General features: G+C 41.9%; 1 protein-coding gene across 1 annotated transcript; it reads left to right on the top strand.

Annotated features, from left to right (window-relative positions):
* The first annotated feature begins 765 nt into the window (after positions 1 to 765).
* On the top strand, positions 766 to 16,231 carry LOC139541472 (uridine-cytidine kinase 2-A-like). The gene is made up of 7 exons (XM_071346148.1): positions 766 to 1,149; positions 10,584 to 10,743; positions 13,531 to 13,627; positions 13,705 to 13,847; positions 14,135 to 14,232; positions 14,405 to 14,453; positions 14,917 to 16,231. Exons 1-7 carry the CDS (start codon positions 1,045 to 1,047, stop codon positions 15,051 to 15,053), a joined length of 789 nt encoding a protein of 262 aa, XP_071202249.1. The 5' UTR covers positions 766 to 1,044; the 3' UTR covers positions 15,054 to 16,231.
* The last annotated feature ends 895 nt before the right edge of the window (positions 16,232 to 17,126 follow it).

The following is a 17,126-nucleotide window of genomic DNA, read 5'->3' as shown; positions in this document are numbered from 1 at the left end:
ATAACACTTCCTGTTGTTGTTTGTTTAGTGTGTTCCAATTTCCCCAGAAGTGGTTAGATTCTATGGATTCTTCAATTACATTGAGCTGATTTCCGTAGTGTATTTCTGTATTGTTTTAGTGATTCACCATAGTGAAGGCGTAGGCCCTGGTTTTCTGGGCTCTTATGTTTTTGGTTGGATACGTTTCTCAATTTCTTTCTTAGGTTTTTGAATTCTTCATCAAACCATTTGTCATTGTTGTTAATTTTCTTAGGTTGTCTGCTTGAATTGTTTAGATTCGATAGAGAAGCTGAGAGGTCAAATATACTGTTTAGGTTTTCAACTGCCAAGTTTACACCTTCACTGTTACAGCAAAATGTTTTGTCCAGGAAGTTGTCTAAAAAGGATTGAATTTGTTGTTGCCCAATTGTTTGTTTTTGTAGGTTTCCACACTACTTACCTTCCAACTATAGCATTTCTAAATATTATTCAGTTCCTTTGGCTTTGATGCCTTTTGGATGAGTATTGCTTTGTTCAAGTAGACTGTGATTTTGCTGTGATCTGATGGGGGTGTCAGTGGACTAACTGAATGCTCATAGAGACTCTGGGTTGAGGTCAGTGATGATATAGTACTAATGCCAAGGGATGACCTATAGGTGTACCTATGGTAGGAGTCCCCTCGAAGCCTATGATTGACTATGTACATACCCAGCGTGAGAGAGAGCTGCAGGAGTTGTCGCAGTTGTGTCTAGGGGGGCATATGTGGGAGGGAATCTCTCTCTCTCTCACACACACACACACACACACACACACACAACAACTATTGTAAATTTGTCTGAGCTGACAATCAAATGTAGCGATAGGCCTATCTGATACATAGAGTTCTGATAATTTCAAAAACATGTAAAACCTTATGTAAACGCTCTGCATTTCAAGCAGGCTACAAAAAGCTGGCTTGATATCCACGCACACTCAGAGCATCAAAGCAAATGCACAACTGAAAAAAGGGAGGAGCGCAGTCGGAGCAAAACCACCTCCGTGCGTCAGTATGCGTTTATAGCAAGCATGGCAGGCGACAGCGAGACAAGACTGGACAGTCAAGTCGAAAACGAGAAAGTTACACGGCAACCTTTCCTCATCGGGGTAGCCGGAGGGACTGCCAGCGGCAAGGTTGGCATTAAGATCTTCTATGAATTAGAAATGTGCTGTTTTTCTAGCCTGTAAACAGTGACATGGAATTGTCAACGTGGTTGAAATATGAGAACGCACTGACCGCGTGGTTCATGATAGACCAATGAATGAATGTCACATTTGTTCCATCAAAGCTAGTTTGTTCTTTAATAATTTCAGGAAAAACATTAATTGTTTAAGATGATAGCTATAGGCCACTGTTTGGCAAGAATTTAGCCCACTTATGTGACTGTAGAGAACTGTCCTAATAGCCCTATCAAATAGTGTACAAGTAATTCAACATTTCCACAAACCTGCTTGAAACATGGATTTCACGATTAATCTATTCTGACTAGTAATATTTAAATTCAGAAAGGGTATTTATGACAACCCAGACAGAAAATCAATACTTTGCTAAACAAAGATGGCCCCTTTTATCCTGTCTTTTCGGATATTTTCTCTTTACATATTATGTCAATGTAGGCTGTACAATATTCTATAACAAATCGGCCTATCTAAAATATAGCCCAGCCTTACAACACCTTTTGTTAGGAGGCATTTCACAGCTGTCTGGCTAATGCTGCTGGTCATTCCATCCGATGGAATCTTGAATGGCTGTCATTCTCGCTCTATAATGTAGCAAGAAATAAATCCAAGTACCAACAATTTATCTGCAATGTTTCTAAGAACTCTTCGATCGCTCGGAGACAGTGACCATCGTGGGGGTGGGGAACTCTAACGGAAATCTTAACAGTTTATGTGAGCGATCGAAGGACAAAGCCGGTGTCTTCTCCCGACAAATATCTTGGCGGTGACATTCACATACAATCCGTTCCGAACTAATTGTTTGTTATTCATAAGAGCCATACAGTTATCCAACCAATTGTTATTGTTTATTGACTGCGTCAACAAGACCAACTGATTGTGCCTGGCGATCAGTGAAAACACTGCATATTCGCCATAATACACTAGAATGGGGTCAGTGGCACAGTAATGTGTAACAGCCAATAATGTATATGAACACTAGATCGCAGTTGCTATGTATTGGCCAATGAGAGTTTTTGAAGCCTCCGGTCTGCCATATTGGTATTCCTCAGAAGACTTAGTCCTCCATAGATTACCACAGTAGTCATAATAACCATAACATAGCGGTCAAACAGGGAAATGGTTCCAATTGTTTTTCCACCATTCATTTTTCTTTTAGGGGATTTAAAAAACACTTAAAATAAGGGCTATGTTTCGTGTAGACTTACCCTGGCGTGACATTTTGATAAACATGTAAATCTCTTACAGACAAGGTGAATTTTATCAATATATTATCAATGGGCTCCCGAGTGGCGCAGCAGTCTAATGCACTGCATCTCGGTGCTAGATGTGTCACTACAGACACCCTGGTTCGAATCCAAGCTGTATTACAACCGACTGTGATTGGGAGTCCCATAGGGCGGAGCACAATTGGCCCGGCGTCGTCCGGGGTAAATAAATAATAATCCCAAACAAATGAAATGCTAATTACCTGCTAATGTGGCTATCATAAAGAACTACAAATGTCATGATGATCTGAACGAGCGTGCCGAATCGAGGCAAAGGTAAGAATCTCTGGATTAACTATCTAATGTTAGCTAAATGTACTAATGAATAAATTGGCTACATTTAAATTGAAAATTCTGTGAACTGTCTTGTGAAAGTTGTAAATTGACACTACTTGTTAGCAAAGGTGTCAGCTAGAGATGAGGTGCAGGAGCTTGCAGGGATTTGTAGTCTTGCATAATGTCTACTTTAATGCTATTTATCATTTTCGAATCAGAGTAAATAGAGCTGAATATATTGATAAAAGTCACCTTGTCCGAGAGAGATTTACATGGTTATCAAAATGTCACTCCAGGGTAAGCCTACAAAGAGCACATCCCTTATGTTAAGTGTTTCTAAAATCCCCTATGGGGAAAATGAACGGTGGAAAAACGATTAGAACCATTTCCCTGTTTGACCTCTAATTGAAATACTGTAGAATACCATTCAATTCCTATAGAGCCCCACAGTGGAGGTATCATAATGCCCATAAAACCTAAAGGTGAAAAAGGGAAATGGTTTTGTTATAGTGGGGACAGTTACATTAGCAGGCCTACTCTCTCTAAAAAAAATCTACTTTAAGGAAAATGTATTTTCTATATTCTTATTTTTTATTCCTATGTTTAGCTGACATAATTTAAAGTATATACATTAAGGTGACTGCAATTGAATAAATGTGGCAAAACTAATGTAGACATTAATAAATGCATTTTATAGCTTTCAAAATCTTTTTTACAATGGTGGGGTAATAGTAAAATGGGGATGCAGTGACTTCAAAACAGCGCCCCCTGTCAGTCATCTAGTATATTCTATATATAATAAAGGCTTGGCCTACATCAGCCAGCTGCTTTTTTCCCAATGTAGGCTATTGTTAGTCAGGTACAATAAATAAATGTTATTTTTTCCCAAGACACAGTAGGCTGAATTCAACCATGCCAAAGTCATACTATGAATTATAAAGTGATATCTGTATTATCTAGCCCACTGTGTTTTGTCTTAGTCTAGAAAATATTCACAACTATCTGTCTGGTTAGGTAAACTGTTATGACCTTTCAGATGCATCGAGGCTTGTTTACATTAACTAATTTTTAGTACATATTTTTTAGGTAACCTTAATTTGACTGAAACAACATAGTCATTTGACAGGTGGCATTTGGCAGGTGTTCAGAAATGTTGTTAACCCCCCGGCCCCTCTGAAGGAAGTTACTGTTACGTCTCGTGTTCTGTTTTGTTTTTCCACTGTCTCCCTGAGAGAAGATAAAACCCTATGCCTGCTCCCGAACAAAGTGGAGTGGGGGTAGGAAGGCGATGAAACGTGGATTAAAAAAGTATGGACTTGGGCACTGTTTCAAAAGTTCACTTTTTTTATATGACAGCGGTTCCACATGTTCACGTGACACAAGTTGTGTCAGGAAAATATATTCCATAATATTATATTCCATAATATTCTTAATATAAAATGTGTGTTGACTGTATTTGAATAGGTGTTTCTTGTCTGTTTTAATGAAAAAAATAACAAACTAATGATTTTTATTTGGATGGTGCAGCCATGGCTGCACAGACCTGTAATGCCTAATTATACTCAAAATATACTTTTCTATTCTTTTGAAAATATTTTATCAGTCTTGTAATGTTTCTTAGGACCTGCTTAAACAAATTAATAATGGATTAATTTTGATGGTGTATATTCAATGGATTTATTCAAATAAACGCCCAACCACATCTGCACACCACTACTACCACTCGTCACCAGCATGCTGGCATGTCCACGGGAGGTATAAAAGGCATATCAGGCAAGAATGTGTTTAAAATGGGCCTGTTTGTAAGGGGGTCATGCAAACATTGCCCCATTTAGAGAGAAAAAAAGCGGAAGATAAGCATTTCCAATGACATCATCAGTGTGCGTCATGTGATTTTAACCAATTATGAGGAGCCATTGACTACTAATTGCCCACTAATTGGTTGATGTCTTTGGAAACACGTATCTTCCTCCATATTTTTACTACAAAACAGAAATGTGCCATTTTCACATGTTGATGTTGGGGTGGTGCTGGAGATGATTAATATGAAGTAGAACATTTTTGAAATGTCCCTTTAAGGCGGCCCTGAGACACACTAGAGAAGACAACAGGATGGCAGTCAGTCAATAGCAAGGCACTATTCGTAGACCACTGAACCTACACGTGCCACTAGGCAACTGCTATGATAATCTAACTGCTTACTTCAGGCCTACCAGAGATCAGAAAAACAGAGATAACTGGCAACAGACAATAGGCCTAGGTGAACCTGCATAAGGGAAAATGCATGCTAGCCATCAGTGAAGAATATAAAAGTGTCACCTTGGAAAGAGCTCAGACAGGGCAAAGATATTTTCAAGAAGATAAAGCAGAATAAATGTGTCTGTAGAGTCAATACAAGTTTATAAATGATTATACATTCAGAGGGAATAGTTCAAGGATGTCAAAGAAGAAGGGGTATCACAAGATGGCCGTGCAACAATACCTTCTTTGATGGGACTGAACTTGGCCTTCTTTGTATGTTTAATCCACACTGAGCATTCCTCTCATCTCTGAGCTTTACTCCCTGGCTGCCAGCTGAAATGCTTGTCACCAGTCCTGGTCACACTCTCATCCATTTAACTAATAATCCACAGCCTGGGCCCTACAGACTTCATGGACACACACACGCACGCTGGCACGCACACAGCCATACACATATACACAATTCCTAAACTGCAACTGTAAAGTTTGTCAGAATAAGAAAAAACACTGTCTGATGAACAGGTGGCCCTACTGTTAGTTTAGTCTCTTCCGTTTGTTGTGGGGTATGATACCAATAAATATTACATGCAAAGGAATGTCAGGTGGACCACAATTCATGTTCCAGAACAGTATTTCATAGAGGATGTTTATTTTATTTTACCTTTATTTAACCAGGTAGGCTAGTTGAGAACAAGTTCTCATGTACAACTGCGACCTGGCCAAGATAAAGCAAAGCTGAGAACAAGTTCTCATTTACAACTGCGACCTGGCCAAGATAAAGCAAAGCAGTTCGACACATACCACAACACAGAGTTACACATGGAATAAACAAACACAGTCTATAAAAATAATACAGTATAAAAAGTCTATACAGTGTGTGCAAATGAGGTAGGATAAGGGAGGTAAGGCAATAAATAATACAATATAGCAATTAAACACCTGAGTGATAGATGTGCAGAAGATGAATGTGCAAGTAGAGATACTGGGGTGCAAAGGAGCAAGATAAATAAATACAGTATGGGGATGAGGTAGTTGGATGGACTATTTACAGATGGGCTATGTACAGGTGCAGTGGTCTGTGAGCTGCTGTGACAGCTGGTGCTTAAAGCTAGTGAGGGAGATGTCTCCAGCTTCAGCGATTTTTGCAGTTCGTTCCAGTCAGTGGCAGCAGAGAACTGGAAGGAAAGGTGGTTAAAGGAAGAATTGGCTTTGGGGGTGACCAGTAAGATATACCTGCTGGAGAGCGTGCTACGAGTGGGTGCTGCTATGGTGACCAGTGAGCTGAGATAAGGCGGGGCTTTACCTAGCAGAGACTTGTAGATGACCTGGAGCCAGTGGGTTTGGCGGCGAGTATGAAGGGAGGGCCAGCCAACGAGAGCGTACAGGTCGCAGTGATGGGTGGTATATGGGGCTTTGGTGACAAAACGGATGGCACTGTGAGAGACTGCATCCAATTTGTTGAGTAGAGTGTTGGAGGCTATTTTGTAAATGACATCGCCAATGTCGAGGATTGGTAGGATGGTCAGTTTTACGAGGGTATGTTTGGCAGCATGAGTGAAGGATGCTTTGTTGTGAAATAGGAAGCCAATTCTAGATTTAACTTTGGATTGGAGATGCTTAGTGTGAGTCTGGAAGGAGAGTTTACAGTCTAACCAGACACCTAGGTATTTGTAGTTGTCCACATATTCTAAGTCAGAACCGTCCAGAGTAGTGAAGCTGGACGGGCGGGCAGGTGCGGGCACCGTTCGGTTGAATAGCATGCATTTAGTTTTACTTGCATTTAAGAACAGTTGGAGGCCAAGGAAGGAGAGTTGTATGGCATTGAAGCTCGTCTGGAGGTTAGTTAACACAGTGTCCAAAGAAGGGCCAGAGGTATATTGAGGTGGTGAATCGCATCTCTGCATGTCTGGCAGACATATCAGTGTGGATGACGGATCACCACCTCAAGCTGAACCTCGGCAAGACGGAGCTGCTCTTCCTCCCGGGGAAGGACTGCCCGTTCCATGATCTCGCCATCACGGTTGACAACTCTGTCGTTCTCAACTAACATCAAGGCGGTGACCCGTTCCTGTAGGTTCATGCTCTACAACATTCGCAGAGTACGACCCTGCCTCACACAGGAAGCGGCGCAGGTCCTAATCCAGGCACTTGTCATCTCCCGTCTGGATTACTGCAACTCGCTGTTGGCTGGGCTCCCTGCCTGTGCCATTGAACCCCTACAACTCATCCAGAACGCCGCAGCCCGTCTGGTGTTCAACCTTCCCAAGTTCTCTCACGTCACCCCGCTCCTCCGCTCTCTCCACTGGCTTCCAGTTGAAGCTCGCATCCGCTACAAGACCATGGTGCTTGCCTACGGAGCTGTGAGGGGAACGGCACCTCCGTACCTTCAGGCTCTGATCAGGCCCTACACCCAAACAAGGGCACTGCGTTCATCCACCTCTGGCCTGCTCGCCTCCCTACCTCTGAGGAAGTACAGTTCCCGCTCAGCCCAGTCAAAACTGTTCGCTGCTCTGGCACCCCAATGGTGGAACAAACTCCCTCACGACGCCAGGTCAGCGGAGTCAATCACCACCTTCCGGAGACACCTGAAACCCCACCTCTTTAAGGAATACCTAGGATAGGATAAAGTAATCCTTCTAACCCCCCCCCCCCTTAAAAGAGTTAGATGCACTATTGTAAAGTGGTTGTTCCACTGGATATCATAAGGTGAATGCACCAATTTGTAAGTCGCTCTGGATAAGAGCGTCTGCTAAATGACTTAAATGTAAATGTAAATGTATACAGAATGGTGTCGTCTGCGTAGAGGTGGATCAGAGTCACCCGCAGCAAGAGCGACATCATTGATGTATCCAGAGAAGAGAGTCGGCCCGAGAATTGAACCCTGTGGCACCCCCATAGAGACTGCCAGAGGTCCGGACAACAGGCCCTCCGATTTGACACACTGAACTCTGTCTGAGAAGTAGTTGGTGAACCAGGCGAGGCAATCATTTGAGAAACCAAGGCTGTTGAGTCTGCCGATAAGAATGTGGTGATGGGCAGAGTCGAAAGCCTTGGCCAGGTTGATGAATACTGCTGTATAGTAATGTCTCTTATCCATGGCGGTTATGATAATCGTTTAGGACCTCGAGCGTGGCTGAGGTGCCCCCATGACCAGCTCTGAAACCAGATTGCATAGCGGAGAAGGTACGGTGGGATTCGAAATGGTCGGTAATCTGTTTTGTTAACTTAGCTTTCTAAGACCTTAGAAAGGCAGGGTAGAATAGATATAGGTCTGTAGCAGTTTGGGTCTAGAGTGTCTCCCCCTTCGAAGAGGGGGATGACCGCGGCAGCTTTCCAATCTTTGGGAATCTCAGACGATAAGAAAGAGAGGTTGAACAGGGTAGTAATAGGGGTTGCACCAATTTCGGCAGATCATTTTAGAAAGAGAGGGTCCAGATTGTCTAGCCCGGCTGATTTGTAGGGGTCCAGATTTTGCAGCTCTTTCAGAACATCAGCTATCTGGTTTTGGGTAAAGGAGAAATGGGGGAGGCTTGGGCAAGTTGCTGTGGAGGGTACAGGGCTATTGATCGGGGTAGGGGTTGCCAAGTGGAAAGCATGGCCAGCCGTAGAAAAATGCTTATTTAAATTGTCAATTATAGTGGATTTATCAGTGGTGACAGTATTTCCTAGCCTCAGTGCAGTAGGCAGCTGGGAGGAGGTGCTCTTATTCTACATGGACTTTACAGCGTCCCAGAACTTTTTTGAGTTTGTGCTACAGGATGAACATTTCTGTTTGAAAAAGCTAGCCTTAGCTTTCCTAACTGCCTGTGTATATTGGTTCCAAACTTCCCTGAAAAGTTGCATATCGCGTTGGCTATTCGATGCTAATGCAGAACGCCACATGATGTTTTTGTGCTGGTCAAGGGCAGTCAGATCTGGAGAGAACCAAGGGCAATATCTGTTTCTGGTTAAAAAAAAATTGAATGGGGCATGCTTATTTAAGATGGTGAGGAAGGCACTTTTAAAGAATAATCAGGCATCCTCTACTGATGGGATGAGGTCAATATCCTTCCAGGATACCCAGGCCAGGTTGATTAGAAAGGCCTGCTCGCTGAAGTGTTTTAGGGAGCGTTTGACAGCGATGGGGGGGGGGGTCGTTTGATCACAGATCAATTACGGATGCAGGCAGTGAGGCGGTGTTCTCTGAGATCCTGGTTGAAGACAGCAGAGGTGTATTTGGAGGGCAAGTTGGTTAGGATGATATCTATGAGGGTGCCTGTGTTTACGGATTTGGGATTGTACCAGGTGGGTTCATTGATAGTTTGTGTGAGATTGAGGGCATCAAGCTTAGATTGTAGGATGGCCGGGGTGTTAAGCATGTCCCAGTTTAGGTCACCTAGCAGCACGAGCTCTGAAGATAGATGGGGGGAAATCAATTCACATATGGTGTCCAGGGCACACCTGGGGGCAGAGGGTGGTCTATAGCAAGCGGCAACGGTGAGAGACTTGTTTCTGGAAAGGTGCATTTTTAAAAGTAGAAGCTCAAATTGTTTGGGTACAGACCTGGATAGTAAGACAGAACTCTGCAGGCTATCTCTGCAGTAGATTGCAACACCGTCCCCTTTGTCATTTCTATCTTGTCGGAAGATGTTGTAGTTAGGGTTGGAAATTTCAGGTTTTTTGGTGGTCTTCCTAAGCCAGGATTCAGACACGGCTAGGACATCCAGGTTGGCAGAGTGTGCTAAAGCAGTGAATAAAACACACTTCGGGAGGAGGCTTCTAATTTTAACATGCATGAAACCAAGGCTTTTACAGTTACAGAAGTCAGCAAATGAGAGCACCTGGGGAGTAGGAGTGGAGCTAGGCACTGCAGGGCCTTGATTAACCTCTACATCACCAGAGGAGGAGTAGGATAAGGGTACGGCTAAAGGCTAGCAGAACTGGTCGTCTAGTACGTTCGGAACAGAGAGTAAAAGGAGCAGGTTTCTGGGCGCGATAGAATAGGTTCATTGCATAATGTACAAACAAAGGTATGGTAGGATGTGAGTACATTGGAGGTAAACCTAGGCATTGAGTAATGATGAGAGAGAGATTGTCTCTAGAGATGTTTAAACCAGGTGATGTCACCGCATATGTGGGATGTGAAACTACATGGTTGGTTAAGGCATATTGAGCAGGGCTAGAGGCTCTACATGTGAAAGGGTTAAATCATTTCTTATCTGCATTATCTGCACACATTTTCTACATTTATCTACAAGAAACTACTACAAAGCAAACACATGTTAATGTCTGGTTTGGACTTCATGTGTTAAAATGTAAGTTACGGTCTTAACCGTGCATATTGTAGTCAGCTGTAAACCAGGCAAGGTGACCACACGTTGAGCTATTGTGCATAGCTGCAAATGTGTCTTCTAATATACTGCATCCATCTCTGTCATAATCTGGTATATCAATGTATGTTTTATGACCCATTCATATTTTTGACATGCTTTTATCTGCAAATCTCAATGAACACATCAAAACCACATCACAACTTACTTCAGATCACAACCAGACAGACTGTTAATAACTTGATATCCTCTCTGTTTCTTCTCCTCCCCCTCATCTTCCTCCTCCCCCGGCCAGAGTTCTGTCTGCGGTAAGATCATGGAGCTGCTTGGCCAGAACAAGATTGACCATCACCAGCGCCAGGTGGCCATTCTCAGCCAAGACAGCTTCTACAGGGTCCTTACTCCGGACCAGAAGGCCAAGGCACTGAAGGGACAGTTCAACTTCGACCACCCAGGTATTTAGCTCATCTATTTATTTATCTATACATCTGGATACATTACAGTGTGTCAGTTGCTAAATAGTTACTATTTTTAAATTTTTTATGTATGGAATATTTTACCAACTATCAAATGTAGCTACAGCATCAGTCAAAAGTTTAGACACACCTGCTCATTCCAGGGTTTTTCTTTATTTTTACTATTTTCTACGTTGTAGAATAATAGTGAAGACATCAAAACTATGAAATAACACATATGGAATCATGTAGTAACCAAAAAAGTGTAAAACAAATCTAAATATATTTGATATTTAGATTCTTCAAAGTAGCCACCCTTTGCCTTGATGACAGCTAAGCGCAAAACCCTTGAATAAGTAGGTGTGTCCAAACTTTTGACTGGTACTGTATCTCTTGGTTTCCAGTGTAAAAGATGACTCCACTCTCACTTCCGCTTGCTTTTCTCTCATTGAAAACAAATGGTTGCATGATTTTGTTTCTACTCAAATGGAGTTTCATAATGTGGAAAACTTCTGTTTGGCTTTCCCCTCCAGTTCTTAGAAGTAGAATGATCAGAATGGCCTGATGGTCAGCGATAGACTGCTGTGTTGAAAGTCTCTCAGAGTAGATACTCAGCAGTCTGTCTCAGACAGTGTGGTAGATACTAGAGGTCGACCGATTATGATTTTTCAACGCCGATACCGATTATTGGAGGACTTAAAAAAGCCGATGCCGATTTTTAAAAATGTATTTGTAATAATGACAATTACAACAATACTGAATGAACACTTATTTTAACTTAATATAATATATCAATAAAATCAATTTAGCCTCAAATAAATAATGAAACATGTTCAATTTGGTTTAAATAATGCAAAAACTAAGTGTTGGAGAAGAAAGTAAAAGTGCAGTATGTGCCATGTAAAAAAGCTAATGTTTAAGTTTCTTGCTCAGAACATGAGAACATATGAAAGCTGGTGGTTCCTTTTAACATGAGTCTTCAATATTCCCAGGTAAGAAGTTTTAGGTTGTAGTTATTATAGGAATTATAGGACTATTTCTCTCTATACGATTTGTATTTCATATACCTTTGACTATTGGATGTTCTTATAGGCACTTTAGTATTGCCAGTGTAACAGTATAGCTTCCATCCTTCTCCTCGCCGCTACCTGGGCTCGAACCAGGAACACATCAACAACAGCCACCCTCGAAGCAGCGTTACCCATGCAGAGCAAGGGGAACAACTACTCCAAGTCTCAGAGCGAGTGACGTTTGAAACGCTATTAGCGCGCACCCCGCTAACTAGCTTGCCATTTCACATTGGTTACACCAGCCTAATCTCGGGAGTTGATAGGCTTGAAGTCATAAACAGCGCAATGCTTGAAGCACAGCGAAGAGCTGCTGGCAAAACGCAGAAAAGTGCTGTTTGAATGAATGCTTACGAGCCTGCTGGTGCCTATCATCGCTCAGTCAGACTGCTCTATCAAATCATAGACTTAATTATAACATAATAACACACAGAAATACGAGCCTTAGGTCATTAATATGGTCGAATCTGGAAACTATCATCTCGAAAACAAAACGTTTATTCTTTCAGTGAAATACGGAACCATCCATAAGTCTAAATATTCCTGTTACATTGCACAAACTTCAATGTTATGTCATAATTACGTAAAATTCTGGCAAATTAGTTCGCATTGAGCCAGGCGGCCCAAACTGTTGCATATACCCTGACTCTGCGTGCAATGAACGCAAGAGAAGTGACACAATTTCACCTGGTTAATATTGTCTGATAACCTAGATTTCTTTTAGGTAAATATGCAGGTTTAAAAATATATACTTCTGTGTATTGATTTTAAGAAAGGCATTGATGTTTATGGTTAGGTACACGTTGGAGCAACGACAGTCCTTTTTCGCGAATGCGCACCGCATCGATTATATGCAACGCAGGACACGCTAGATAAACTAGTAATATCATCAACCATATGTAGTTATAACTAGTGATTATGATTGATTGATTGTTTTTTATAAGATAAGTTTAATGCTAGCTAGCAACTTACCTTGGCTTCTTACTGCATTCGCGTAACAGGCAGGCTCCTCGTGAGGCAGGTGGTTAGAGCGTTGGACTAGTTAACCGTAAGGTTGCAAGATTGAATCCCTGAGCTGACAAGGTCAAAATCTGTCGTTCTGCCCCTGAACAAGGCAGTTAACCCACCGTTCCTAGGCCGTCATTGAAAATAAGAATGTGTTATTAACTGACTTGCCTAGTTAAATAGAGGTATTAAAAAAATATCGGCAAAATCGGCGTCCAAAAATACCGATTTCCGATTGTTATGAAAACTTGAAATCGGCCCTAATTAATCGGCCGTTCCAATTAATCGGTCAACCGCTAGTAGATACTGTATGGGCCCTGGCCCTGATCAGAAGTAGTGCACTAAATGGGGAATAGTTTGCTATTTCAGACACAACCTATGTCTTAGTCATTGCAGTCTGGCTTTGTGTTTGGCTGGCTGTGATATCTTAGTCAGTCTGGACTGACTGACTGGTTGGCTGACTGACTGACTGGCTGTGTGTGATATATCTTAGCCAGTCTGGGCTGGCTGGCTAGCTCTGATTCTGGCATATATTGTAAGGGTTGGCTGGCCAGCATGCATCTGCCAGCCATATCAGCATATATTCTATCCCACATGTCATCTCTTTGTGGGGATTAGATCTAGATCCTATGGTCTGGCACGGTGGCACCAGCAGACATGGAGACACAGACACACCATGGTTCTGAGTTCCTTTGTCCTCTCTTCCTCTTCTCAGATGCATTTGACAACGAGCTCATCGTGAAAACGTTGTGGGACATCTTGGAGGGCAAAACAGTGCAAATCCCAGTGTATGACTTTGTCACCCATTCCAGGTTAGTGGTCCGGACACACACACCACACACACATACCTCATACACATTGCCCTCTACCCGGTGTGTGTGTGTATCAGGAAGGAGGAGGTGGTGATGGTGTACCCAGCAGACGTGGTGCTGTTCGAGGGCATCTTGATGTTCTACTCTCAGGAGATCAGGGACCTGTTCCAGATGAAGCTGTTTGTGGACACAGACGCAGACACACGGCTCTCACGCAGAGGTGAAACGATAGACATATATATTTCCCATTTCATTGGGTGAAATGCATCAAACATGACACTTGTGAATTGTATAAAGACAGCAGTGGGCTTCCAATATAGGGCCTGGAGGACATGAATGATTTTAATTTCTTACAATCTCCATTAGCTGACGTCAATGGCGACATATGGGGTCCGACATATATTGAAAAGACATTACAGACAAAAGATGTAGACGCCTACTAGCTTCGTAAGAATCCCGGAAAGATCACACTGACAGCTCCACTCCTGTTCTGTGTTCCCTCCTCAGTGCTCAGAGACATCGGCGAGCGAGGTAGGGATCTGGAGCAGGTGCTAACGCAATACATCACCTTTGTTAAGCCTGCCTTTGAGGAGTTCTGTCTGCCAGTGAGTACCTAGCTATGATACTGCCACAACAAATATTTTAACAACCTTGGATCAATCTATTTGTGTCATTGTTAGTTGTTGCACAGATGGACCTCCTCTTGAAAGGTATTGAACCCCCTGGCCCTGGTTCAGATCGTATTGCTAATCATATTTATTTCTTCACCATCTGTAGACCAAGAAGTGCGCTGACGTGATCATTCCCAGAGGAGCAGATAATCTTGGTGAGTTTTTTACTTTGTTTCTCAAGATGGCTGCCTTATGTAAGCAAGCAAGTATGCTGGTATGTGACAAACACTACTGACTCATTATTGGAACACGGCTCCCCATAGTCCGTAATTTACATTGGTAATCAGTGCAGTCTCTTACCCTGCGATAGTACAATTGCTTAAGGCTGATGTGACTGTGAGGGATGGCTCTTCTGTTCTGAGATAGATGGTGTGACATGCTATGGAAATCAGACTAGATTAACCGTTTTGTCCTGGGAATGTTTGACTGTCTCTGTTTTGGAATGGCAAGGTCAATTGTAGATTTCTCACTAATTTGCAGTTCTTATTAGTGAAATTGTGATGCTTTTAAATTCTGGAACTTGTTTTGCTTTCATTTTATCTGGATAAGAGAGGAATGAAAAACCTTGTGAGATTATCCTTCAATGCCCTCTGAATGCTTTCTTCCCTCTCCTTACAGTTGCCATAAACCTTATAGTTCAGCACATCCAGGACATTCTGAACGGTGGTCTAAACAAACGCCTGAACAGCAGCCTTAACGGTTACGGTACTCCCCGTAAACGGCAGGTGTCTGAGTCCAGCAGTCGGCCCCACTGACCGCACCGTCCCTCTCTCAGCGCCAGGGAGCGAGGGATTGATGGTAGAGGAGAGGAGGGCTCACCTGTACATACCTACCTACTGCCTGTCCGCAACACTGTATTTAAAAACCAGAATGATTTATTTCTCTAGCAAGAAGCTGCAAGGCCTTCATTTGATATTGTTTTTTTTGTACTGGAGGATGACATTTTTGAAAAGGGAGGAAGAGGATTAGCTGTTTGTTTTGGAACTGTTTCAGGTCAAAGGTGCAGCAGTTATTTTATTTATCTATTTTTATTTTATCTTCTGGATTAAATTTGAGTTTACAGATGTGAATAAATAAGGAGGAAGATGGTTCATCTGGGTTGAGCTTGAGCCGTTGGTGTGCGTTCAGTGGTCAGTGCATTTTTGATTGGTCATGTCTGTCTTTACTGTTGTTGTATTGGAATGGAAGGGAGGACGCGTGACAGATTTGATTTGTTACAGAGGGAACTATCTCTCACACACACACACCATTATTTTGGAAACTATCCAAGAACCAAGATGCAAAACTAAATACAGGACAGGTGCCTGCCATACCTAGTACTGAGCCTGCTCTATGTATAGATAGAGATCTTATCACTTGTCAAGGTACTGTAGTCCCTCGATACACATTCTGACACACCATAGAGAGACTCCGTATGAGGTGAAGTGTTAGTAACTGCTATTTGCTACAAGCATGCTCTTATTGAGTTAGTGAAAGGGAACATTTTCTCAGGCCCTACACAGATTATCTGCCTTTGCTGACCAATCCAGTGGGTCAATGCAACTTCGTTGTCTCAATCTAAAAAGAATACTGAACTACTTGACTTTACAAATCAAAATGGTGTTCTTAGAGTTTGTACATAATGTATTTAGTATTATTTACTCTATTGATGTTGCTCTTTTTCAGTCATTTGAGTTTCACAGTATTTGCTTGTTACCATTCATCTTGAACAAACAACCTGAATTTGAGAACATCAAAACTGAGACTGTCTTTTTCGTCAATCAATCTTTACCGCGGCCAGTTTTGTGTATGGGGACTGACAACCCCACAAAAACAATCAAGTGTTCTGTACTTGTGCCCATGGCACCTCTTTTAAAGCCCTAGTCTATTGATTTCTTTGTGGTTCCAACTCAACTTTTTTTCATTAATAAAAGCTAATGCTCTTGAAGGATGAGATCACTGCAACTGCCTCTTTTTGAACAGCTAACATTTGATAGCAATGTTTAGGCCAAGGCTATATATACTGTAGGTTGTTCTGAATTGCAGGTTAATTTGAGACACATTTTCACTTAAATAGGACATTTTCACTTAAATAGGACATGATCTCCATCTTATTTTCTATGTTAGTAACAATTCACCCTTCAAGCATTAGTATCTTTCATTGCTCTTTACTGCTGCTATTAAACAGTGTAGTTCATCAATGTAAAACTCCTGTTATTTTTTTCCTATTCTTATTTTCTACAATTTTGCATGAATTTAACATGTACCCAGAACATTTTCCTTTGGTATTAAGCTCTCCGGTCATTAATATAGTTTTATTCTCATTCAATTGCTCCATCATGTGCTTGTTTATTCACATAAATAAAAAATATGCTGCAATATTTCCAGACTGATTAGAATGGTGAGATTAGGGTCATATTAACACTCACTGAATGACATGCTATTAGTGTTATACTCAAGGTTGTACTGCATTGCATAGGGTAGCCTAAAATCACAATAGATTGTTTTGCTTTCAGAAATATATAGGTACTAAAAAACTCCTGACTGCTGTGCTATGTTTCCTACCTCTTTATGGTACCTGTATGCAAAGTGTATACTGTAGTTTTGTTTACATTTCGAGGGCCAATGATGGGCATGTCACAATGTTGAGACAGCCAGCCACATGAGTGTCGTCCGCAGTCCATCCGTGCATCATCATACCCTTTGTTTATTGGCTTCGGATTGATCGATTATTGAAATGAGAAATGGTTTCTAAAGTACTGTATGAGCATACAATCAGACTTCTGCAATTGCCGTACATAAAGGCATGAATGTTGACTCCATGATTAGGCTATCTACTTTGTGAGATG

The sequence above is a fragment of the Salvelinus alpinus genome, chromosome 16 (assembly GCF_045679555.1).
Source record: "Salvelinus alpinus chromosome 16, SLU_Salpinus.1, whole genome shotgun sequence".
NCBI classification, from domain to species: domain Eukaryota; kingdom Metazoa; phylum Chordata; class Actinopteri; order Salmoniformes; family Salmonidae; genus Salvelinus; species Salvelinus alpinus.
Note: the sequence above shows the minus strand (reverse complement) of the source record. Positions and strands in the feature narration are given on the sequence as shown.